Below are 24,427 nucleotides of genomic sequence, written 5' to 3'. Positions count from 1 at the left end.
CATTAACATTTGTAAACCAGTAACAGCCGTAATTCATGTGGGTCAGGTTAGTTTGCGATAAAGTTGAAAAACAAAAACGGAAGTCAGTGGGCTAGGCTGAGTTTGCGTGAATGGGCGGGGCCTGACTCTGGTGCAGCTCCACCTTTGTAGTTCTGCAGCGAGCACCTCTCCTCCCATCTGGCCTTTTATATCCCATAATTCAATTCTCTAAGGCAAATGGTGCTCCCTACTTTACCATCTTGTTTCCTGCCACAGTCACAGACGAGGACACGGTTAAGAGGTACTACGCCAAGTTTGAGGAGAGGTTTTTCCAGACGTGTGAAAAGGAGCTGGCCAAAATCAACACCTTTTATTCTGGTAATTAGTAATTTGGTTGTTTGCCTTTCAGTGGCATTCTGTCTTCTGTTCACCCTCTTTTCCCCTAAACTGTCTTCAGAGAAGCTGGCCGAGGCGCAGCGTCGATTTGCCACCCTTCAGAATGAGCTACAGTCGTCGCTGGACGCCCAGAGGGAGAGCTCGGCCAGTGGGCTCGGCCTCAGGAGGAGGAAGACTGTTTTTGCCCTTTCACAGAAGGAGAGATGCAAACACAGAAACATAAAGGACTTGCAGTTGGCCTTCTCAGAGTTCTACCTCAGCCTAATTCTGCTTCAGAACTACCAGGTGGAGGCTGCCCCCCACCACACACACACACACACACACACACACACACACACACACACACACACACACACACACCTAACCCTAACCTTGATCAGGATGTTTTTCCATTGACCACACTAAAGGGAATCTTTTGAGCTAACATTCCTCCTCCAGGTTATAAGCACTTCAAAGATGATGTAGCCTGGCAAGCCATCCTATAATCAATCAGAGCAAAGAACAACGCAACATAGTCATCGCTACGGTAATCGGTCAACAGAGCGGCCCACCACACACACATGAAAGGACCTCTATCTGCTCATGTCTCAAAGAAAAGCCCGAGTCTAAATTATCCAGAGTTAATGCTAAAGCTGTTTCAAACAAGCGTCATTCCTGGGCAACTGCCATCTTTGTAGTTTTTCTTTGTCACAGCTCTGGTGCTAAGCCCACTCAGGGTCGCTTTACAAACATAGAGCGCTGTGATTGGCCAGGCCTAAAATTGTTCAGGCCAATGGTAGACCTGCTGAGGCTACAATAGAGTGTGGCTAGACCGACCTGCAGAGGGAAATCTTCTGCTACTGCTACAGCTGTCTAGATTTCTAGGCTAACCACGGAGCATCAAGATGACCTGATGCAACCAGACAAGTCACACCTTCGTGTCAGTTTGGGTTGGGTTCTGTAGATAGGTTATTGTGGTGTATCTACAGAACAAGCTAGGTTTTGAATGCAAGCACGGTCATGGAACACGCACCTCGGGTATCTTCCCTTCCCATTCAGTGTGTTTACATGTGTATCTATTGCCCTAAGTAGACTGACGTTGTTTTTTAAAACGCATGTAAACGCGTTAGTCTTACTGAAGGTGAACTGGTTCTAATCCGGCTGAAGCACCCAGACCTCCGGGAGTGACGAGAGCATTGAAGCAATCTTCTGATTAGAGCCTCTCACTGAAGCCCCGGGCCCGCGGGTCGGTCCGGCCCGAGGGTCGGGCTTCGGGCCAACGACTGTGTAATTACCTCGGACACGGGCCGGGCGCCTTTATTTTTAATCTAATTCATTAAAAAAAAAACTGAAACACTTAAATGCAGCAGCACCTGCCTGCTTCTCACACACCGGCACCCGTTAGCTCAGTTAAGGTGTGTGTGGTTTATAAATGCAGTTAAAAAAATACAGCATTCATTGCTGGTTTTTTCTAACTGGAGAGCGCGTTTTCAGAGCAGATTACATTTACAAACGCATCCAATTAATACAGTGTTAGTTAATTTCATCTGCCGCTCGAAAAAAACGCTCTGTTAGAAAAAAAAAGCTGCATTGATGCTGTTTTTCTTTCTTTTCTTTATTATTATTATTATTATTTTTTTAACTGCAGAACGCTTCTCACAGATAATTAGAACTCTGAGCATTCTATCACGCTAAAACATTATGAAAGGTTAAAAAAAAGTGGGGCTCGGGTCGGGCCAGAGAATCCTGAAAACCTTTTCGGACCGGGTCGGGCTGGGGCTCCACCCCCTTGGGCCGGGCCGGACACGGGCTCAGATTTTAGGCCCGTGCAGGGCTCTACTTCTATCATTGCCACAAACTAACTGGTGTAACACCATCAGACAGTACAGTACGTACCAAATAAGCTGTGCTGCAGCGTCGTCGTCGTCCATTCCTTCGACCATTGGACCTATTCTGTTTATACTGTGTCTGCTTCACTCCCGCCAGCTTTTGTTTATTCATTAGTGTTGCTGTAGGGAGCCTAAGTCACAACCATCTACTTCTGGACCACGGGTCCCCAGAAGAACGACGAAATGAATGCAAGTCAATGAGGCTAAAAACCGTATTTTCTAATTCCGCTTCTTGCGTGCCATGGATTTCACATATGATGTCCGTGAATTTTAACGACGCATTTTGATGCCAAGAATATGCTTATTTTCAAACGGGGGTAACGTTGTTTTAGGTTTGTGTGAAAATAAGTCCTGGACTACAAATGCGCTTCACAAAGTGACGTCGTCGAACCAGACACAGAGGGAAAATGGCTGTAGGTTCAGCAAACCTCAAATCCTTCCTTCAGGAAGAAAGAACAACCGTAAATCAGACCATTTGGTGAGTAGCAGCTATGCTAGGGGAGAGGAGATTCTGTGGTGACGCCATATATGCAACATACCAATATCTAATTTGTAGTCATGCTAATTACAATCTTTTACAAGCTGATAAATCTCAACGTACGTGGCTGGCGTGGTCGAAACACCGTCATTACCTTTCATTTAAATAGAACTATCATGTGATCCAGGGCGTAAGGCAAAGCGCATTAGATAACGGCTCTTCTAGCGCTGTTGACTTGAATTCATTTTTCGGGAGGAGACTTGGGCCTGACACTGAAGGGCGCATGTCGCCACCTACAGTACCGGAGTGGAATGAACTTCATTTAAGAGTTTGATTTTCTAACGTAAATGTAAACTAAGATAAGGGGGAACTTCCTTTTAAGCAGTAGAGATCAAAGAGAAAATGTAAGCAACAGTCAGAAAAAAACAAGAACCTTCACAGAAAAATCTGGTCTCCAGTCCATCATAGAGACAACCAGGACATGGAGACACTTTGTTTAGCTGGATTTTAGCATCAGCTCAGTTCAGTCAGCTGGGGTTAACACGGCTTTCTTCGGGTTCCTGCAGAACCTGAACTTCACAGGTTTCAGGAAGATCCTGAAGAAGCATGATAAGATTTTGGAAACGTCGAGGGGGGCCGACTGGAGGGTGGCCCACGTTGAAGTGGCTCCGTTTTATACATGCAAGAAGATCACACAGATCATCTCTGAGACCGAGGTGAGACACACACACACACACACACACACACACACACACACACACGTGTGTGTCCTGTCTGCTGTATGACCGTCTAGACAGAATCGTTGACTCATATTTGTCCCTCGTGTCCATCAGACTCTGGTCACGACAGAGCTGGAAGGAGGTGACAGGCAGAAGGCCATGAAGAGGCTGAGGGTTCCTCCTCTTGGAGCAGCACAAGTCAGTCACACACACACACACACACACACACACACACACACACTTACACACAGAGCTATAAGTGAATAACACCCATTATTTTGTTGTGTAATTATTCAGACTCTGACTAATAAATCCATGAGCGGTTGAGTCGTGGAGGATGGCTGCTTATGCTGAGCCAGGATTCTCTGGAGGTTTCTTCTTGTTAAAAGGGAGTTTTCCTCTCCACTGTCGCTATATGCTTGCTTAGTATGAGGATTGCTGTACAGTCACTGACACTCGTCAGTGACTTGATGCAATTTGCTGGGTTCCTTATGTAGGAAACATTATTTCTGATTGGCTTAATGAACTGACCTGAATTGGAATGTTTATTATGTGAAGTGCCTTGAGACGACTCTTGTCGTGATTTGGCGCTATATAAATAAACTTGAATTGAATTGTAGTGTAGATTACACCGAACATTCATGAGATTCAGATAATAGTTTTCTGATTTAAAATAATCTCTTGTCCTTTCCGGGCCTGAACATGAATCATGTGATCATTTATCTAATGAAGCTGTGAAGCCCAGTCCACCCACTCTGCTGCTGGAAAACATCCCAGGTCCTGTAGCGTCTGCTGCAGGTGGAGATGATCAAACCCATCCTTGAATGAATGAATGAATGAATGAGTTTTAGCGTGTTGCTCCTCTGGAGCTTCACCTGTGTGTTAAAACCAAAGCAGTGTTGGCTGTGAGCCCAGAAAGACGAAGCAACCCAAACAGCAAACGCCTGAGTTAACATGAATCAGGACGTCGGTCTGTGGGCTGCGGCGTTTGCTAGCTGTAGGTCTGCTCCTGCATGAAAACATCATTTACTGTTAAATTCAGACTTTAACCTTATGTCATGAAAGCAAATATTTAGATTAAACCTAAAGACCTATTTAAGGACATGTGATGTGATGTTGCTTATTTCTATTTACTGGAAAACTGAACTGTTTAAAGACGGTGGCATTCCCGCTCAATCCCAAACAGATGGCTCTAATCCCGCTAAGATAAAGCGTGTCTGTGTTTACAGCCTGCTCCTGCTTGGACCACCTTCAGAGTTGGACTTTACTGTGGAGTGTTCCTGGTCCTACTAGTCACAGTGGTTATTTCTGGTAACACACACACATCTACTCTTATTCTAATACTGTTAAATAATAATTAGTCATTTTCTGGAACGTTAGCATCATCTGTAGCTCAGCAGACGTTCCTGTTTTAAATATATGGATGATGCTAAAGCCTGATGAGGAAGACCGTTTTCTTGTAGAAACCATTTCTTAAAGGGGCATCATGGAAGTGTGACAGCCAAAACATGTATAGAAATATTAAATGTCTTCTTCATACATTCTCCTGCAATGCCCTGGTCCTGTAGAATGAGCCCTGGCATTTTTACTGTGATTGCCTGTTTTTCTGTAAAATCACAGAAAAAGAGAGATGCTCGGGTCGAGCAGGCTGCTTCATGCGCGTTCACGCTCAGGCATCGCCCGTAGCATTTGCTATCCGTAGCTTTAGCAGCAGAGAGAGAGGCAGTGCCACTTTGTCGCTGTTCCTAACGCCTAGTGACAAAGCTAGCTACATTTCTGAGGACCCTTAGCGACTTTCTGTAGAACTTTCTTCTAGATATTTTCCGCAAATTAGCAACAAAATAGCCATTTTCACTCCGAACCGTTCTTTGAACGTTGTTTCAGCTGTCATCAACGATATAAATGTTACAGATAGAAAAGACATCACTGGTGCTTTAGCTCACCTAGTAAGATGTCGGACTCTCGGGCAGAAGGCCTGGGTTCGATTCTGGATGTGAACATAGTTTATTTAGAGTTTCTTTTTTACATTAATGGTATATTTTTTACAGTAAGATGCCCAAATTTTTATTTGAGACTCGCCGAACGGCATTGAATTCACAGATAAAAAGATGTGGGTTCAACTTTCATTTTGGAACAATTTTTCAAGCAAGGGAAGGGAATGATCTGAGCATGCAGGAGGACTGACCCATCATAAACCTTTGTCGGCTGTGCTGAAGAGAAAGGTACAGAACCACATTATTTAATTAATTAGCTGCGTGTTATCCTGTCCTCTGTCCTCCGGGCCACACACACACATACACACACACACACACACACACACACACACACACACACACACACACACACACACACACCTCAGCTGTTATTTTCGTTAAGGAGTGTGCACGTACAGCATGCGCGCCTCGTGCACGAGCCTACTATTGAAGCTGCCATTACACTTTTGGCCTGAGGGGGCAATCACGAGCATTAGAAATTCAAAACTCCGTAAAGTCCCTTTAGTGTGGTGTTAGAAAAATAGAAAGTCTACTAAAATCGTTTCTTCCTGCAGGTTAAAATCAGGTTTCTGTCTTTGATTAAAATAGAACAATTATTTAGTCACAACAGAACTGTCTAATTTATCAGGAACAGCAAATGAAGCCATAACTAATACGTGCTTTTTCTGTTCACTGCTGGAGTTTTACCTGATGTGCTTCTCTCTGTCTCTCATCTCACTGTTTAAGGAGCTGTGATGATTCGTAATGACAATATCTGGCCTATGGTCAGGATCTACAGAGGAGGCTTCTTGATTATAGAATTCCTCTTCCTGTTAGGTACATCCTCACATCCAGCCTGCGTCTGTTCACTCATTTCTGGGTTCCTGATGACCTGCTTAGTTTCACTGTAGAAGTTGAGACGTAACCTGTCAGAGTGCCATGTCAGCATGTTTTTTTTTTTTTTACCAAAACTTACAAACTACATAAAAGTAAAAGCACTGATGGTAAAACAGTGAAGTCAGCTGGACTCATTTCTCCTTCATTTTCTCTTCAGGGATCAATACATACGGCTGGAGGCAGGCTGGAGTCAATCATGTACTCATATTTGAGCTCAATCCCAGAAATAATCTATCCCATCAGCATTTGTTTGAGGTCAGAACACACACACACACACACACACACACACGCATGCGACCTATGATCTATAACAATCGGGGTCGTTATGTGTTTTTTGGATCTTTTGCTCTTAGATTGAAGTTTGAGCCTCACACTGAGCACGTTTTGTGCCAGAAGCTTGAGAGACATTGTGTGTGTGTGTGCGTGCATGTGTGTGTGTGCATGTGTTTTGTACAGATTGCAGGCCTGCTGGGTGTGTTGTGGTGTGTCAGCCTGCTGTCCTGCCTGTTCCGTGACAACATCCTGGTTCCGATGCAGGCCAACCCTCTGGCCCTTTATGGCTTCTTCCTCTTGTTTCTCATCAACCCCTTCAAGACCTGTTACTACAAGTCACGCTTCTGGCTGCTCAAACTCCTGGTAAACACACGCAAATAAAATAGTAGCTGTTCGTTTAGTCACAATCTGTTCTATGTACAAGGGGTTAAATAGTAACAATATGACAGAATAACTAAAGGGATGAGCCAGGATGACCTTAGCTAGAAGATTTATCACAAAGTAAAGTCTGATGTCTTTAAATTAGACATGGTTTCCACCTCATGGATGGAAACTAGCAGCTGATTTCACCAGAGCGTAGCCTGAGAACCGTAGTACCAACCAGAAAGCCATCACAGATTTTTCCGGAACTGCGCTGCTCTGGGTGGCTGCATGTTGGAGTAGCTCTGTTGACTATATGTAAGTTTAGCCTTTTCTTGGGCATTTTTTCTTCTAGTTTCTCAAGTAAAACTGTATTTTTTGGGACGCTTTATTTTTCTGTTTCTGGTGCTGTGAAGCTTGGAGGATTGTTACTGCTATTTTTTAGCTTTTTTCACTTTTTGAGCATTTGTTATGATGCGTAACCATGGCAACAAGCTGGTTTACAATCGGGAGCAGCTGATTAACATTGGAAAGGCTGAAATAACACCTCAACTGAAGCCACAAATCCCAAATGAGCTAAAAGGCAAGAAGCGTGAGTGCAGAGCGGGAGCAAAACGGAGACAGAGAAAGAGGAAATTCAAACCATCTCTTCCATCGATCATAACGGGCAATGTGAGATCACTGGCCAACAAGATGGAGGAACTCCAAGCCCTTTCAAGGACTCAGCCAGAGTTTCGGCAGTTTCGGAACCGCTGGAGGAGACAATGCAAAGAAGGATTCTCCAGAGAATCAAGAAAATGATGGACAACCCTGAGCGTTCTCTTCACAAGACTGTCCGACAACGGAAGAGTGTCTTCAGTCAGAGGCTTCTTCAGTTTGGCTGCAACACTGACCGCTACTGGAGATCCTTCCTGCCAACAGCCGTTGTAATATACAACAACTCTTTGATGACTTGATTATTATTATTATTCTGAGCTACTACAGCAATCAGTTTCCCTCTGGGATTAATAAAGTATTTTTGAATTGAATCACACGCCCAATGGTGGATCCGTTTAAAAAAATGACAGAATAAATAGTCAGGAATGGCTTTTAAATTTGATGACAAGCCATCTTTGTTTTAGCATTTTCTGGAAGAAAAAAAACCTGATTATTGCAAAAGTCTGTCAGCAAACATGCTCTAGTCTGTATTACCCAAAAATTCAGATGGTCTGCAGGGTTTACCCCAGCACAGGATCCCTATTTCTGTCCACTGTGGCTGAATGCAGCAGGTGGAGGAGGAAGTGGTTTTAAAGAAGACGGGGTAACGTCGTTTAAACTGACCTGGTTTTGGTTTACAAGTCGGTTGTTGAGCAGAAAAACATCATCAGTAAATATGCCTGGTGACAGAAAACTCATCGGTGTTAATAACTCGTCAACCCTAATGTAATTGAACGCTGGGGCAGCAGTAGCTCAACGGGTTGAGTGGGTTGTCCAGTAATCGGAAGGCTGTAGGTTTGATTCCGGCTCCGACCAGAGAATGCTGCTGTTGTGTCCTTGGGCAAGACACTTAACCCAATTTGCCTGCTGGCGGTGGTTGGAGGGTCCGGTGGTGCTGGTGTTTGGCAGCCTCGCCTCTGTCAGCGCCCCCAGGGCAGCTGTGGCTACATCGTAGCTCATCACCACCAGTGTGTGAATGTGTGTGTGAATGACTGATTGTGTTGTAAAGTGCCTTGGGGGGTTGTAGAACCCTACGAAAGCCCTATAGGAACTGAGACCATTTAATAAAGCAGAAGCCTGAATGCAGCTGCACTCCCCCCTGTGAGCACAGCGGTCAGACTCAGCTGATCTGAGCTTCATTCAACAAAACGGAGAGGGCGGTCCCGTTCCTAACTGGGACCAGGAAGTTGAACAGAATACGACTAAAGTAGCACCAGTGTTTACAAAGGCTGACCCCTCTGAACGCATCATCGAGGGACATACGTGGAACACAGCTTCTCACTGATTATGTTAGAGAAATTGACTTATGACTGCTTTGCAAAATGAAAAACTGAAACCCAAAACTTCTGTCTGGTCTTTAAAAACTGAAATTTAAGAGTCGGTCAAGTGAAATAAAATTGTTCCAATTTAGTGAGGCGCTAATTTTAGACAGAAACCTTTAATCAAATCAAGATTCAGCCTCCCCTGACTGATGAACCTCATGTGTGACTTTAAGTCAGCCCGCGCTTACACCTCTACAGGAGGACTCGAGATCAAGTGGTTCACCTGCAGTTGATGCTTTGATCCCTGCTTCCCCACCACATGTTGACGTGCCCATGGGCAAGACACTAAACTCCATGTAGTATTTAAACAGTCATCAAAACCTGAATGCTGCTGTAGAAAAGTTAAAAAGCAGCTGACTTTTCCCGTCGTAGTAGCGAGAGTCACGTTCCTGTGTGTCTTCTGTCCACAGTTTCGTGTTGTGACCGCTCCATTCCACCATGTTGGATTTGCAGACTTCTGGCTGGCTGACCAGCTCAACTCTCTGGTGGTGGTTCTGATGGATCTAGAGTACATGATCTGCTTCTACAGTTCAGAGTTGGACTGGACGGAGCACAGTGGACTTGTCCTGAACATCAGAGGTAATCGGAACACGCCAGCATGTATGTCAAATATTTACTGGTGTGTAGTTCACAGCTGAGACGATACTGAGCTGACTGATGCTGCTGTGTTCAGATAAAAGCCAGTGTAACACATACTCCTACGGCGTCCGCGCAGTCATCAAGTGTCTTCCTGCGTGGTTCCGATTCGCCCAGTGTCTGCGACGTTATCGCGACACTAAACGGGCCTTTCCTCACCTGGTTAATGCTGGGAAGTACTCCACATCCTTCTTTGTTGTCACCTTTTCTGCACTGTACAGCACACACAAAGGTAAACTCACCTATGTTCTACAGCTACCTTTTACCGTATTTTCCGGACTATAAGTCGCACTTTTTTTCATAGTCTGGCTGGTCCTGCGACTTATATACCAAATTATGTAGACCGCGCTGCTGCGGGTTGGCTCTGGACCAGGTTTCAGCTCCTCTGCCCCGCTGGGAGGGTTTGAAACACCGCCATCCTCTGCTGGAGACCGTGGCGCAATGCTGCGCCGCGTTGTTTATTCTGTTATTGTTGCCGGTACTTGTCTTGCAATGTGAAATGCTTGGTCTCAGATTTTGTAAGAAAAATGATAAAATTTCCCCCCAAAATGCGACTTATATATGTTTTTTTCTTCTTCATTATACATTTTACGGCTGGTGCGACTTATACTCCGGAGCGACTTATAGTCCGGAAAACACGGTAATAGGTTTAGGGTTCTTAATTAACGTCAAATAAAACCATAAACTAACAGAGTAGATTTGCACAAAGCTGCTTATTAACACTAATAATCCCACAGTGCTGTTAAGCCTGATTCATGCTTCTCCGTCTGCGGCAGCGCGGAGACACGCAACGTCCTTGCGGGCCTGCCGGAGAGCTCCGCAAGGACGGACGGAGTCGAGCTCTCTTTTCTAAACATCCGTCAGTCGAGACGGACAACGCAAGCTTGTGATTGGTCAGGACGCCGCTGTCGTCTACAGCGCCGCCATTGCGCCCTCAAAAACAAAAAGAGAGCCGAGGATAACTAGCGGCAGACATGGAGAAGCTTGAAGAATACCTCGCGACAAAACTCTGAAAACATGAACGTTTAGTTCTCCCGTGACTGGAGGAGTGAAAAGATGCGCATCAAGCGTTTTATTTGTGGACAGAAATGACAGGAAACGTGGGTTTAGAGGTGGCGAGCGCATGAAGAGGTGGAGGAGGATGAGAGACAAATATGTCTGTGTTAAAAAGTCTCTTATATACAAAAAAAAACAATATAAACACACTATCTTGGACCGATACATGACAGGATACCACAGAACAGCGCTACGCCCTCTGTTGTCCTGGCGGGGAATTGCTTTGCAACACTCCCCAGGAGATGGAGAAGCATGAGAGCAAAGCGCTTCCGTCAATCCGTGCGTGTCCGTCCCTTGCGGAGCTGACGGAGAAGCATGAACCAGGCTTTAGATTTCATCATTTAGATGTTTGATTCTGCTTTGTTTCGGCGATGGAGGGGTGGGCTTTTCACTTATCAGTTGCATTTTCTTTCTAATTAATGACTGTAAACTAGTAGTAGCACATTCAATGTCAAAGAGAGTAAAATGTTATCAGGAGATGGAGAAAGTTTAAGTGGTTAGCAGCAGTGGGCTAGCTGAAGGCCCCCTCCATGAGGCCACCGCAGCTCAGCAGAACATCGTTGTAGCTTCTTCTGGGGAGAAAAACACTTAGAGAAAAAACAAAGTTAACAGCTGAAATAGCAGGAAATAATACAGTTAAAGAGCAGATAGTAGAAGAAAGTAGTCGAGTGTGGAAAGTGGTCAGTGTGTCCTCCAGCAGTCTAAGCCTATAGCAGCACAGCTACAGAGATAACTCTGGATAGCCTAGCCTTTTAGATGGAGGCATGTTGGAGGCAGGGCAACCGTCAGTGGTTTACACTAATCTATTAAATACGAACCAGGAAGTCATTTTTATCATCAGCAGGTTTAAACTGAGTAAAGACAGGAGAAGTGATTGAACATGACTGCTGTTTTTTATCTCCTCCCCCCAGAGATCCACCCGGAGTCCCAAGTCTACTTTTATTTGTACATCAGCTGTTTGATAATCAGCTCATGCTATACACTGATCTGGGATCTGAAGATGGACTGGGGCCTGTTTGATCGTAATGCAGGAGAAAACACCTTCCTGAGGGAGGAGATTGTCTATCCACAGAAGGTGCCTGGTGTGTTTGAGTCTCTGAGGGTCTGCAGGAACCCTGGTGTGATGACGTCTTCTCTCTCTCTCTCCAGGCGTACTATTACTGCGCCATAGTGGAGGACGTGTTCTTACGCTTTGCCTGGATTTTAACCATAACCCTCACCACTCTCACTAATTTCCAAGGCGTGTCAGACATATTGGCTACAGTTCTGGCTCCACTGGAGGTGTTCAGGTGCACATAAGGCTTCCTGTAATCATTTATTCTGTTGGATTTTTTTCTCTTCTATTGTTGTAAATAGATGTCTTTAACTGTGGGGTTCTCTTCAGGCGTTTTGTGTGGAACTTCTTCCGTCTGGAGAACGAGCATCTGAACAACTGTGGTGAGTTCAGGGCCGTTCGCGACATCAGTGTGGCTCCGCTTAATGCCGACGACCAGACCCTGCTGGAGCAGATGATGGACCAGGAGGATGGAGTGAGAAACCGACAGGGAAAGAAGTCCTGGAAGAGGAGCTACAGTATGAGTCTGCGTAGACCACGATTGGCCTCACAGTCAGTATTCATCTGGGAGATTAAAAGAACAAACAAACTGTATGATACTGTGGTCACACTCCTAATCTGGTATGTGTGGGAATAAATTTACACCAAGGTCTACGAACCTATAAACTCCTGCTGCCTTAAACCAATGCTTCACTTCACACAGGAGGATCAAAGTTACCTGAGCCTGAAGTTCTCCTCCTGTAACGTTTGCTTCCAAAACCTGTAGGAAAGTAACTTGTAACAGACCCCAACGTCTGGTGCTGCTTTACAATTTATTTATTCATAGTTAAAAGTTCCGCTTGATGTTTTTTCTGAAGCCATTTATTAAGCTTAAAATGCTCTTCACGTATCAATGACAACCGTCGTCATCTTCCTCCGCTTATCCGGGTCCGGGTCACGGGGGCAGCATCCCAACTAGGGAGCTCCAGACCGTCCTCTCCCCGGCCACCTCCACCAGCTCCTCCGGCAGGACCCCAAGGTGTTCCCGGACCAGATTGGAGATGTAACCTCTCCAACGTGTCCTGGGTCGACCCGGGGGCCTCCTGCCGGCAGGACATGCCCGAAACACCTCCCCAGGGAGGCGTCCAGGAGGCATCCTGACCAGATGCCCAAACCACCTCAACTGGCTCCTTTCGATCCGGAGGAGCAGCGGTTCTACTCCGAGTCCCTCCCGAATGTCCGAACTCCTCACCCTATCTCTAAGGCTGAGCCCGGCCACCCTACGGAGGAAACTCATTTTGGCCGCTTGTATCCGCGATCTCGTTCTTTCGGTCATTACCCAAAGCTCATGACCATAGGTGAGGATTGGGACGTAGATCGACCGGTAAATCGAGAGCCTGGCTTTCTGGCTCAGCTCCCTCTTCCCCACGACAGATCGGCTCAGCGTCCGCATCACTGCAGACGCCGAACCAATCCGCCTGTCGGTCTCCCGATCCCTCCTACCCTCACTCGTGAACAAGACCCCGAGATACTCCACTTGAGGTAGGACCTCGATGACAACCAATAAATAAAATGTTTTATTAAAAAAAACAATGAAAAATTTTAATCACATCTGAAACATCCAGTCCCTCCGCTGCACGCGCACAAATCACGCATTCTCTGCTCAGAGCAGCTGAACATGAAGGAAAGCCAGAGCTGGGCTGCTTAGTGTAATAAGAAAGTCCTGTTCTGTTTGCAAGTCACATTTAAGGAGTCGTTTCACATGTTCTCTTTAGAGTCCGGTTCTGTTCTTGTTGGGAAACTTTTAGGCGACGGACCTGTTCTCTGTAAATGCAGCCTGTCCTCTGTCGGCTGGTAGAGCTGTTTGTGTCAAACAAGCTTGCATGCATGTCTTACATCTGCTGTGAGGGCACGTTTTTTATTTTTCTCCTCTGACATGGGGACATTTTGAAATTGTGACTTTTAGTTAAAGGTATAGCAATCGATGTTTTTCTTCCGGGTGGATCACGTCAACCATTGGTCCGCAAAAATGTCAATTTCTGGTGAAGCCAATCCTGGGTTTGTTTTCACTTCCTGCGCGTGCGTGCTCTGTGCACCCCCGCACTCTCATGGAAGGGGCTAACGCGGTCCAGTCCGCTCCCCACAGACGCCGCTGTTGCCGGTTTCCTGCTCGAGAGGTAAGCAAACGTTCTGCGTGCTATTTTTAGAACCTCTTATTGCACATTACGGCCGGCCGCTACTTGTAAACAGGCGCTGGGAGAGTGATGAGCAACGCGGGGAGGGGGGCTCTTTCCTGAAATTCAGAAACATCGATTGCTGTACCTTTAATGTTAGGATTAGGCATAGTAATGTCACAAAGATGAATGCAAGTCAGTGAAGGGACCCAACACGTGTAGACATACCGGTGTGTGTGTGTCAGACCGGTCGGCTGGAGACGGGAGTTGAGCTTGTGGAGAGCGTGGTCTCACGGACGCGGAAGTGATAGCGTCGGTGAAACGTCGGCCCTCGGTTTTCTTCTAGGAATCCCCGAGCGTCACTGAAGTGACACGGAAATGCTGGGTTTTCCAGAAGTAAGAACACTTACTGTGAGCTGAGAGTTCGTGAGATGGATCGGTGGCTTGGAAACTCTGATCATAGATCCGAAGAAACGATGACTGAGTGATGAGCTGGGGAGGCGACTTCCATATATAGTCGCGGTTCGTGATGCAGGTGCGACGTGGAGGAAATCCCCCGCGAGGGGCATGCTGGGAGTTGTGGTCCGTGGTGGAGGCCGGTTAGCTGGGAGAGGCTGGTTTGGGGACTTGAGTTCTGTCTGTCTGTGTGTGTGTGTGTGTGTGTGTGTGTGTGTGTGTGTGTGTGTGTGTGTGTGTGTGTGTGTGTGTGTGTGTGTGTGTGTGTGTGTGTGTGTGTGTGTCATATTTCAGCTGAAAGATGTTTCTTGTAGATGAGGATACCTTGGGTCTAAGTCTTTTCTCCCCACCCCCCCAGGTCAAAGACACGTGACACCAAGGTTCTGATTGAGGACACCGACGATGATTCCTGACATCAGGCCACGCCCCTCGCCTGGGTCCAGAATTTATTCAAAGGAGGAAACTCTGGCCCCTAAACAAGAGATCACCCAGCGAGTGGGCGTTGAACTACCAACCAAAAACAACTGATGACTTTGTCGTTTTATTTTATTTTATTCCTTCAATGCACGAGCCGCTGCGTCCATCCCGACGGATTCTCACCTTTTAAACGGCGGGAGCCTCTCGGTGGCGGTTCTGCCTGCAGCGGTGGATGAAAGCCTCTCTGCTCCTCCACAGACCCGGCCGCCATCAGAGCGCGAAACAAGACGAGACGTTCCCGAGCCTTTTCAGTGCCAGAACTCTCACACTGGAGTTCCTCATCATTCCCACCCGCCCAGCATCCCAACAGTGGAAAAGAGACAAATAAGAATCAGGAAATTGGAACATCCGTGTTTCATTTAACAAACTATGAACCAGTTTTCACAGCTCACGTTTCCCCTCTCCTCCTGTTGCTCTCCATCGTGGAGACGGCAGGCTAAAAACATCTGGCAAAGCCAGCCAATCATCACCCCCACCCCTCGGCCAATGCATCACAGAGCTGCCTTTTTACACCCTACATACGCTCAAAACACGCAAAACACACTTTGTAGGAAAAGTTGATTGGAATTGCTGCTGTGTAAACACACACACACACATTTGTTTTATGGGTTCTGTAAGACTTTAATCGTTTTCTCCTACAGGTGTAAAGATACATAAACTGTTTGTAAATAATCAAAACAAACTGAATTGGTCCAAAAAGCAGCAACGCTGAGAGTTTGGTGCAGCATCTGGAATGACTGTTCACGCGTGGAGCTCAGGTGGAACTGCTGCTTCGCTGTCACTCCCTCACCCTGCGGGACAGATGGGCACATCTGGGAGACGTGCGGCTGAATGGGAGGGATGTGGGTCAGGATACATCCCCTCCAAGGACAGACGCGTTCAGCAGGAAGGAGACTTCTTGTTCTGTGGATCCTGATGTCGGAGTTGATGGTGATGAATGGAGGAGGTCACCCGTCTGCCCCCCGGCGGTTAAAGTCTGAGGAGTCTGACTCTGTTCAGGAAACAGAATCAGACTTAAGGATCATCCCTCAGTGGTCGTCAGCTTTATTCAGACTCATCCCGGTACCTGAAGCTCGCGGGGTCACCGTTTTGTAATCTAATTATTTTCCTTCTCTTTGATTGGTTCAGAGGTTTTGTTGTTGTTTATTTACCAGCTTTAATCTGTGGACCGACAGCATGTTTGATCCGAGGCCCGGCTTCGGTTCTGTTGGCTCAGGTTGTTGTTTGTGAGTCTACAGTGAGCACCAGTCTGGTTTTACTGTTATTTATTACAGACGGGTGTGATGGTAAACACTGGTCTTAAAGGAGCTCTGCAGACGTCTTAACGTTTTAGTTTTTGGTTGTGTTTGATGGATCGTCGGTCGGCTTTTGGAGGATCCTGCACTGATTGTTCTGGACTCTTGGAGCCGCGGTTCCGGTCCTTGTTTCTTCTCTTCGATGCTCAGACTCACAGAAACGCTTCAAACCTCCGACCCAGTCCCGTTTCTCTTGTTTTTCACTTAAACACTTACTTTAAACCTGAAAGTCCTCAGATTCTCTCCTTCATTTTGATTGTTTTTATTATTTTTAACATTACTGATCTAAATTTTGAGCTTATTGTTACGTCACATGTCCTGTTGGTTAAAATCCAGGAAATCAGGCGAAATGTTTTCCTGAAGAAGAGCTCAGGTATGATGTGATGCAGTCGTCATGCGAGCTGAGGCAGAAGATGAAGGATTAGATGTTTTCTAGAGCCATCAGCTGTTTGAGGCTCTAATGTCCTTTAAGGTGGATTTAATGAGAACTTGTGATTTGTTTCCTCTTTGATAAAAACAGGTGTGTGTGTGTTGGTGTCGTGCAGCTAGTTGGTTCTGTAGGAGGGTGGTCGCCAGTGTGCAGGAAGTTTAAGGTAATAACTTATGTATTTATTTAAATAGGAGCTATAGACCAAAAGAAGTCACGCGTGAAACGTTGACGTTTTAAAGCGAAAGCCTTTAGATCTGGTGTCGGGTCTAAGAGAACGTTGCACCGTTCCTGCTAGAGGAGTAAAAACCGCGTGTGAGGGTTTGTGGCGGGAATCGGGACGAAGCATTCTGAAGGCACAGTTAGTCTGATGACCCACGGGGTCAAAGGTCAGGGCCTTCTCAAACCTCCATCCAAAGGAGCCTGTCTGGACCGTTTTAGTCAGCATCCTCAGGTTTCATGTTGATTATGAAAAAGCCATTTTTGCATTAGGAGCAATATTCATCTCCGATTGTAACGTGGGCATCAGATGTGGGACGTGTGTGAACTCAGGACAGCGTGACCAAATGTGCACCTTAGTCTGCTGAGAAACATGCTGCCTGTCAGCTGCTCATCCCTTTTGAGTGTGTACGTGTGTGTGATGAGGATGTTTGTCTCGGCGAGTTCGCGCTAGTAAAGGTCGGGACAGTCACGACATTCCACGTGACAGCGGAGAGCGCCCAGGTGAAGACGGGGCAGACGGGTGAAATCCTTCAGGTGTCCAGAACCACCACGCACAGCTGGGATGAGTCTGGCCGCATCAGACTCCCCTCCTCTTCGTAATAAAACACGCTTGTGACACGCAGGAGATTGTGTCTGGTTCTGAGACCCGGTGGAACCAAATGGACCAAACCAGAGACGGATGAAGCGTCCCCTCGGCAGATTTGGACCAACGTAACTGAACTTAAATTCACGAGCCAGACGTTTTCGTTTAAAGGGACTTTTGATGATCACTGGCTTGTAATAATCAGCATTTCTGTATTCATGTTTAATAAAAACGATGTGAAGCAGATCCAGTTTTACATCTCAGAGGTGAGGAAGGAGAACTGATGACGCTTAAATTTTATGTTTGCAAACTCCTAAACTAACCCAGATAACAGTTGGCCTTCCCCGGTTATCCACCTGCTCTCGGCGCCAAAGCTACAGAGTTCTGATCCAGCGGCAGCCTCGCCAGGAACTCCTGATTCTACGTATCTACGGTCAACATTGGTGACTCAAGCGGACCAACAGCATTATGTAACCAGTGACTGTGCTATGGTTGTTGTCTTGTATGTACGGCAGCAGTGTGATGCTACACCGGTGCCTGGCTCATCGACCCGTTTAGGGTTTGTAGTAAAAGAAATTCTGTTTCTAAACTTTTTGTCTTCCTTTGCTGTTTGGATAAGAAGCTGACAGTACTGATGAATCTAACGTTTGTCTTTAGGACGCCAACAGGAGGGTCTGCCTGAGAGCTCCACGTGACACTGCTCACAGTCTCCATGCTGGGGCACCTCAGAAAGCTTTCACTGGGGGGGGGGGGGGGGGGGGGGGGGCAGTGGAAATACTAGAATGGCACATCAAGTTGTATACCCTTCCCACTGTCTTCATGGGTGACCCCACCAGGAAAGTTGACCGTTGAGCAGGGTTGATGGTTTATTCCTTGAGGTCCACGTGCCACGCGGACCTCAAGGAATAAACCATCAACCCTGCTCAACGGTCAACTTTCCTGGTGGGGTCACCCATGAAGACAGTGGGAGGGATACTGGAGCCTTTAGCTGTGCGTTGCACCTTCATTCTTTTTCATTTAAAAGCAATATGCAGTTAAAACATTTACCTACAATTTAATAGGAAACATTTCAGGTCCTTCTATAATCTTCGTTTCAACAAGTGTTTCAGCATTTTAGAACAGACAAATTCAGCTGTTTTAAAGAGCAAGTCACCCCCAAATTAACTTTTTTTTGCTGATAAACTAAATAAACGAGTGTCTAATCGTGCTGCAGACACGTGTCGTCAATGATTTGGTACTTCAGTGCATCTTAGTTAAAATTTAAATATTCTGCCTAAAACTGGCAGTGCTGTGCCGTTGTCGGGTAAAAACTCTGCACCGTATTTTAATTTAAATCTGCCACCGCTGTTGGCTAAGAGGTATGCTATGATGTAGGGTTGTCACGGTATGAAAATTTAACCTCACGGTTATTGTGACCAAAATTATCACGGTTTTCGGTATTATCGCGGTATTTTTTAAACGGTGTTGCATATGTTCAGAAAGCATTGATAGTCCTGTTCTACACAAACTGAAATAGTTCTGAAAAGGTTTAACAGTGTTTATGAAACCTAAAATAACACAAAGCCTTAGCAAAAGTGCAACTTTTCACAAGTAAAGGAACAAATAGCTTATTTTTCTGGAACATGTTACAGTAGTCAGTGCAGGTTTAAATTATACAAATCCAAACATTCAAAACATAAACAATATGTAAACAAATCAAAGAAACACCACTTGTTTTCTCATATACTTGTTTTCTTCATTATCAAAATGAAAATCTAAAACTCCAGTCCACACTTGACTTGAGCGCTGTACAAGTCAACCTTAAAAAAATATGTATTTAAAATAAATAGCCACTTTAAACAAATTACTAAAATAACTACTACACTATGTAATCAAATCCAAATGTTCAAGTATAAATGGCATTGAATAAGTAAACAAATCAATGACAAGGAACTAATTGTATATTTCTCTTCATCATCAACAAATAAGATGCTTCATCCAGCAACAGGGTGTCCGTGACGCGGTTTGAATGCTGGCAGAGGACGCTGCGGCTGCAGCATATAGTGACTCGTTGCATTCTCCCTCAACCAAAAGTCCTCACGTCATGCATTTAAGCTAAAATGCTCATGTTGACTTACCTTGCACTGGCTGTGGAGACGTGGGTGATCGTCACGCAGATGTGCCATGAGATTTGAAGTGTTGCTGCCTTTTGCAGACACTTGTTTCCGGCACGTTCTGCAAACGGGATAGCAGTCTTCTATTAACTGTCCCTCAGCATTTTTCAGAAATCCAAAATATGCCCATACTTCCGATTTAGTCTTCTTTGAGGGCTGATGGATGTCCTGGGCGCTGCCGTCGCCTCCTTCGGCCATTATTTCAGCTTCAAAGTTTTGGTGCCGTTGCAAATTAAAAAGTGCGTGTGCGCGCAGCGGGAACTTCAGCTGAAGCGACGGTGGCTGGTAAGGGTCATCGCGCCGAAACCGCGGCCACGGTAAACCCACCGAGATAATATAGTTTTTTAAAAACTGGACGGTTATTTTTATTGTCAACTTTTTTACCGGGGTTTACCGCTATACCGGTTACCGTGACAACCCTACTATGATGTCAACTGGTACATTATGATGTCACAATGCTGTGGTGAGCCTGTGTGTGTGTGTATTTGTTAGCAGCTCCGCCTTCTCGGTCTGCCAGGCAACAGCATGTGTTGCATTTTTCAAACATGAAGTGGGAGTGGAGTTAGACTCTGGTAGGGGTTGACTTGCTCTTTAACAAAGCGTCCACAAAAAACTTGATATTGATACTTTTTGAAAAAGGTGAGCAGCAGCAGCAGCAGCAACGTGTTTGGTTTTAAATTCTGATTTATTGATTACATGTTAGTTTATTGGGTTTTACATTGATGTCCTGATTAAAGTACATGGATGTGTGGCTTGTGCGAACATGAATAAGATCAAATAAAGTGAGGGGAGTCTTCCCTGGGGAGGCACCTTTAGGGAGCACCGCTGATCAGCAACATTTTTTTTTACTATTTACTTGTATATTAAGTTTAAATTCGTTCAAATGGGCAACCTAAAATGTTAATTCTTCAGAGTAAATTTACCAGTAAACGTACCAGTCACACACATACCATGCCACTTGCTCTCTTAGTGATTTAACTGGTTATTGATTATCGTGTGCATGTGTGCGTGTGAACTGTCCTGTGAGTGTTCTAATTTCTGCCTTCTAGAAAACAGCTTATTGTACTTTACATATCTAGAAAAGCCCATTTTTATAATTCATAAGACAAGTTTCTTTTCTTAAAAACAAAATGTGTATATTAATTAGGCTTGCACGTCTGAAGCAAACAATGTAAACGCTTTAAACACACTTGTTTCTGGTCTGTGTTGCCATGTGCGAGTGTGTGGAGAATGGAAAGCCTAGAAAAGCACTTTCTAAACCTAATCCATTATTATTTCTTAGAAGCATAACGGAAGACGTTCCCCAAGCTGAGATCATAAAAAACCATCCTGTCCCATCCAGCATGTTGGTGGTCAGACCATAAAGTCCTTTCAAAGTTTATCCAGCTGCTAAGGATGATTTTCTCTGACAGAACATGTCTACATGTCTGGATATTTGATGTGAGGCAGAGTCTCACAGCCAAATCGTGAGACTCTGGAAGCCTCAATCCGTGGATTATTCCTCCAGATGAAATATTTTCTGAAAGAAAGCCGAGCATCCAGAATTCAGTGGGTCTGAACTGTAGTTGTGGTCATCATTTTATTATCTTTTACCTTGAGTAAAACACAAACTCGTCTTTATCAAAGTTTGATATTTGTTAAAAAATGTCTGAGTCACCTTTGTGGCTCAATCCTCATCTAGAAAAATATGCACTAAACCTCAGAAAGTTTGTGTTTGATCAGTCATTATGTTGTAACAAATTCATTCAAGATCCACATCATCAAGAGAAGCTCCAGGAGAGGGGAGGAGCCAAAGGCCCCACCCGACACACACAGCCACACACAAACACAGTCACACACTCCCTCCCCCACGCTCACACACGCACACACAACCCAAGACTCACAAAAATGCACGCCGGACACCCACTCATGCTCCCCATACACACCCCACCCACTCCGGTCCCGGCACTGCTGCTTCTCTTGATGATGTGGATCTTCGTCCCCCCTCCCCCTGCCACGCCTGGTGTGGGGGGTTGTGCCTTGGTCTGCCTGAGTGTTCGTGGCAACCGGGTCTGGGGGTTTGGGATTTTGGCATCTGCCTGGTAGGTCCTGGTGGGGTCTGGGTCCCTGGGCTCTGCTGGGTCCCCGGCAGGGGTGGTCGCCCCTGGGTCCCGGGCTCGGCCGGCTGGGGGGGTGGGGGGCTGCGGGCGGGCCTGTGGGCTTGCCGTTGATGTCTCCAGGGACTCTGCCGGCTGCTGGTTGTGGCCCCCCGGGGCGATCCTCTGCGCCTCTCGAGGGGGGCGGGGGCCTTTCTGGTTGCAGTCTCCTTGGGGTTCCTGTGTTCTGGAGCAGCGCCTGGATCTCTGGGACTTGGAGCTCCCCCCGTCTCCTGCGCATATTTGGGGGCGGATCTGTGGTCCCTCACACTCTCTGTTGGACGCTCCTATAGAGAAACCTTACATAAACAAGCGCGTGTACACACACAGGTGCTCACATGGTGCTCTCAAAAGTATGGGCTTGGGCACGTTCAACACAGGTCTTAAAACTATGGTGGGCACTTAATGCACTGTGATTTATTATCGTGATTCTTCAGTTAAGCAATGTTGATTATATATTTTTTCATCAAGTTGACGCAGTGATAGCTAGATCTTGTTGTATTGTTGTTGTGTTCCTTTTTTTTTTGTCCTTTTGCTTTTTTTTGTCTTTTTCTGCAGGTCTAGAAGCAGACTCTTGTTCATTGTTTGTTTTTGTGGACCCCCCCTCCTCTCTCCCCACCTTTTCTTTTCCTTTCTCTTTCACCTCTGTCTCCGTGTCTGGTCGGAATTACAAAGCATTCAACAACAATAACAATAAAGTTTTAAGTATCATTAAAAGCAGACGCTTTGATGCTCCACCTGAGAGTAAATCTGTAAGGCTTGTCACCAGCATTCAGACATCAATTCTGCTTGCTTCACAGCCAGACAGGACACGAAAAAAGAAAAGAAAATAAAAGTCATTCAAAAGGCAGTCTGTTACCACTTAAATGAAGCCGCATTTGTGAGGAAACCGTTCCTGTGAGCAGAGCGGCAGAGAGAGAAAGGTCAAAGCTTTTCTAACAAGTTATGCTATGAGGCATAGCATAATATGTATAATTTTAATAACCCTAACCCTGTAACAGTAATAAAAACATGCATTGACTGTATTTCAAGGGCAGAATCCAATAAAATTGGCCCTCACCATCTGTAGATCCTCCACCAGGGAGTAGCAGATAATGTACCTGATACTCCATCTGACTTCTAGCACTAACAACAAGCTAACGCTAACACAAGTCCACTGATACTAAAATAAACCACAAAGTAATAAAAATCCACAGTGTTTGACAAAACAAAATAATTACAAGTCCAGTAGCAACAAAGCCAGGTCACCATCACTTCATGATTTTGTAGCTTCCTTCAGCTCCAAAAACCCGGAGTCACTCCAGTTTTTGCTCTTTGCTTCACCTCCAAAGACATTGCTCTCGTACTTTTACTTCCAGGCCCTGCTATGATGCCAACAAAAAATGAAAAATTCATCTTTTTGTGCTTTTCATTGACGGTCGGTGAACTAAAAGACTTACTGCTAACCTTTATGTTATCTACCAGCACAGTAAGCTATTGCACTAAAGCAGGTAGAGACCTACCACTAGTGTTTCTACCCAAACCATAAACCTGTTAGGTGCTGTTTCTGGTCAGCAGAGCGCTATCCAGATGTTACTCAAGTTTATGGCTCAAGAATCACTGAAACCAGTTTAAAAGACATAGCTTAAAGTGTTAAACCTCTTTAGTGTTGCTTTAAGGACAGAAATTATCTCACAAAGATCTGTCTAAAGTCTACAATGGGTTAACGTTTCTAATTTAAGACAAAAAGTGTCATTGAATGAATTAGATTTGTTTTTCTTCTATGTATGGCGACAAACTCAACGTACAAGTAAGTAGTGTTTCCCTCAGCTTTTCTAAACTCGTAAAGCTCGTTTTCCTCAGGAAGGCCTCAGGTAGTTGGTATCTAACTCCAGCAGTCATGTAACGCGAGGTGGAGGACACCCTGGACCGGTCTCCAGCCCATCAGAGTAACTCGGCTACCTTTATCCAGAGTCAGGACCAATGCTAGGACACCATGTGCATACTAGACACCTGCAGCTAGTTATTTAGAAAATTATTACAAAAAAAAAATCAGAAAGTTGACCATTGTATGGAGGGGCGGTCCTCCATACATCCATTGTCTGAACCCGCTTGTCCATGTAGGGTCGTGGGGGGAGGGGGCTGGTGCCTATCCCCAGTGGTCAATGGGCAATAAGGTGGGGTACACCGTGGACACAGAGCCAGTCCACCGCAGGGCAACACAGAGACACACAGGACAAACAATCACACACACACCTAAGGACAATTTGGACAGACCAATCAACCTAACGGTCATGTTTTTGGACCGTGGGAGGAAGCCGGAGCACCCGGAGAGAACCCACGCATGCACAGGGAGAACACGCTAACTCCATGCAGAAAGATCCCAGGCCGGGAAGCGAACCCAGGACCTTCTCGCTGCAAGGCATCAGCTCTAACCACTGTGCCACTGCGCAGCCGGAGGGGCGGGTGGTATAAAAGTAAATGTGATCTTCGCATAATAGTACGTGCACAGCCCGCCACAGTCAACCAGCACCCTGAGGAGGGTTAAACCCTCTCGTCCACCTTATGTGTCTAGGAGCTTCAAACGTCATCTTTTAGAACGCTGTTCACTGTCAACGTCTTCTGTAACAGAGGAGTCACAAGGACCGGTGTAAATGTCCCCAACTGGGTGTTCAGCTATCCGCTTCAGAATGTCCTCAGACTGAAGCAGGCGATGGGTCCAGTCCTGACACGCTTCTTCAATTCCTAGTCCCTCCCCTCCATATTCTGGAGGCAGGACACGAGGCAGGAAGAAATCGCTCAAAGAGTTGTGGAAGTCCGTTCCATGCATATGGACCTGT

General features: G+C 45.8%; 2 protein-coding genes across 8 annotated transcripts in view; one reads left to right on the top strand and one right to left on the bottom strand.

The window, feature by feature from the left end:
- Nucleotides 1-14,951, top strand: part of LOC107384366 (xenotropic and polytropic retrovirus receptor 1 homolog) — a 60,715-nt gene extending 45,764 nt beyond the window's left edge. For all 3 annotated transcript variants that reach the window (XM_015957604.3, XM_054744658.2, XM_070541764.1), the window contains 14 exons: nucleotides 256-357; nucleotides 437-660; nucleotides 3,288-3,437; nucleotides 3,555-3,638; nucleotides 4,670-4,751; nucleotides 6,161-6,250; nucleotides 6,468-6,565; nucleotides 6,767-6,946; nucleotides 9,372-9,540; nucleotides 9,635-9,829; nucleotides 11,565-11,728; nucleotides 11,803-11,942; nucleotides 12,038-12,259; nucleotides 14,675-14,951. In XM_015957604.3, the coding sequence (XP_015813090.1) occupies nucleotides 256-357; nucleotides 437-660; nucleotides 3,288-3,437; nucleotides 3,555-3,638; nucleotides 4,670-4,751; nucleotides 6,161-6,250; nucleotides 6,468-6,565; nucleotides 6,767-6,946; nucleotides 9,372-9,540; nucleotides 9,635-9,829; nucleotides 11,565-11,728; nucleotides 11,803-11,942; nucleotides 12,038-12,259; nucleotides 14,675-14,729 (1,955 nt within the window). In that variant the 3' untranslated portion in view covers nucleotides 14,730-14,951. The remainder of the gene's footprint in view (nucleotides 1-255; nucleotides 358-436; nucleotides 661-3,287; nucleotides 3,438-3,554; nucleotides 3,639-4,669; nucleotides 4,752-6,160; nucleotides 6,251-6,467; nucleotides 6,566-6,766; nucleotides 6,947-9,371; nucleotides 9,541-9,634; nucleotides 9,830-11,564; nucleotides 11,729-11,802; nucleotides 11,943-12,037; nucleotides 12,260-14,674) is intronic.
- A 6,082-nt stretch (nucleotides 14,952-21,033) lies between these two features.
- The window catches only part of ttpa (tocopherol (alpha) transfer protein), a 29,176-nt gene continuing 25,782 nt past the window's right edge, over nucleotides 21,034-24,427 (bottom strand). For all 5 annotated transcript variants that reach the window (XM_054744719.2, XM_054744762.2, XM_054744794.2 and 2 more), the window contains one exon: nucleotides 21,034-24,423. In XM_054744719.2, the coding sequence (XP_054600694.1) occupies nucleotides 24,175-24,423 (249 nt within the window). In that variant the 3' untranslated portion in view covers nucleotides 21,034-24,174. The remainder of the gene's footprint in view (nucleotides 24,424-24,427) is intronic.

This window comes from Nothobranchius furzeri, chromosome 11 (genome assembly GCF_043380555.1).
Source record: "Nothobranchius furzeri strain GRZ-AD chromosome 11, NfurGRZ-RIMD1, whole genome shotgun sequence".
NCBI lineage: Eukaryota > Metazoa > Chordata > Actinopteri > Cyprinodontiformes > Nothobranchiidae > Nothobranchius > Nothobranchius furzeri.
Note: the sequence above shows the minus strand (reverse complement) of the source record. Positions and strands in the feature narration are given on the sequence as shown.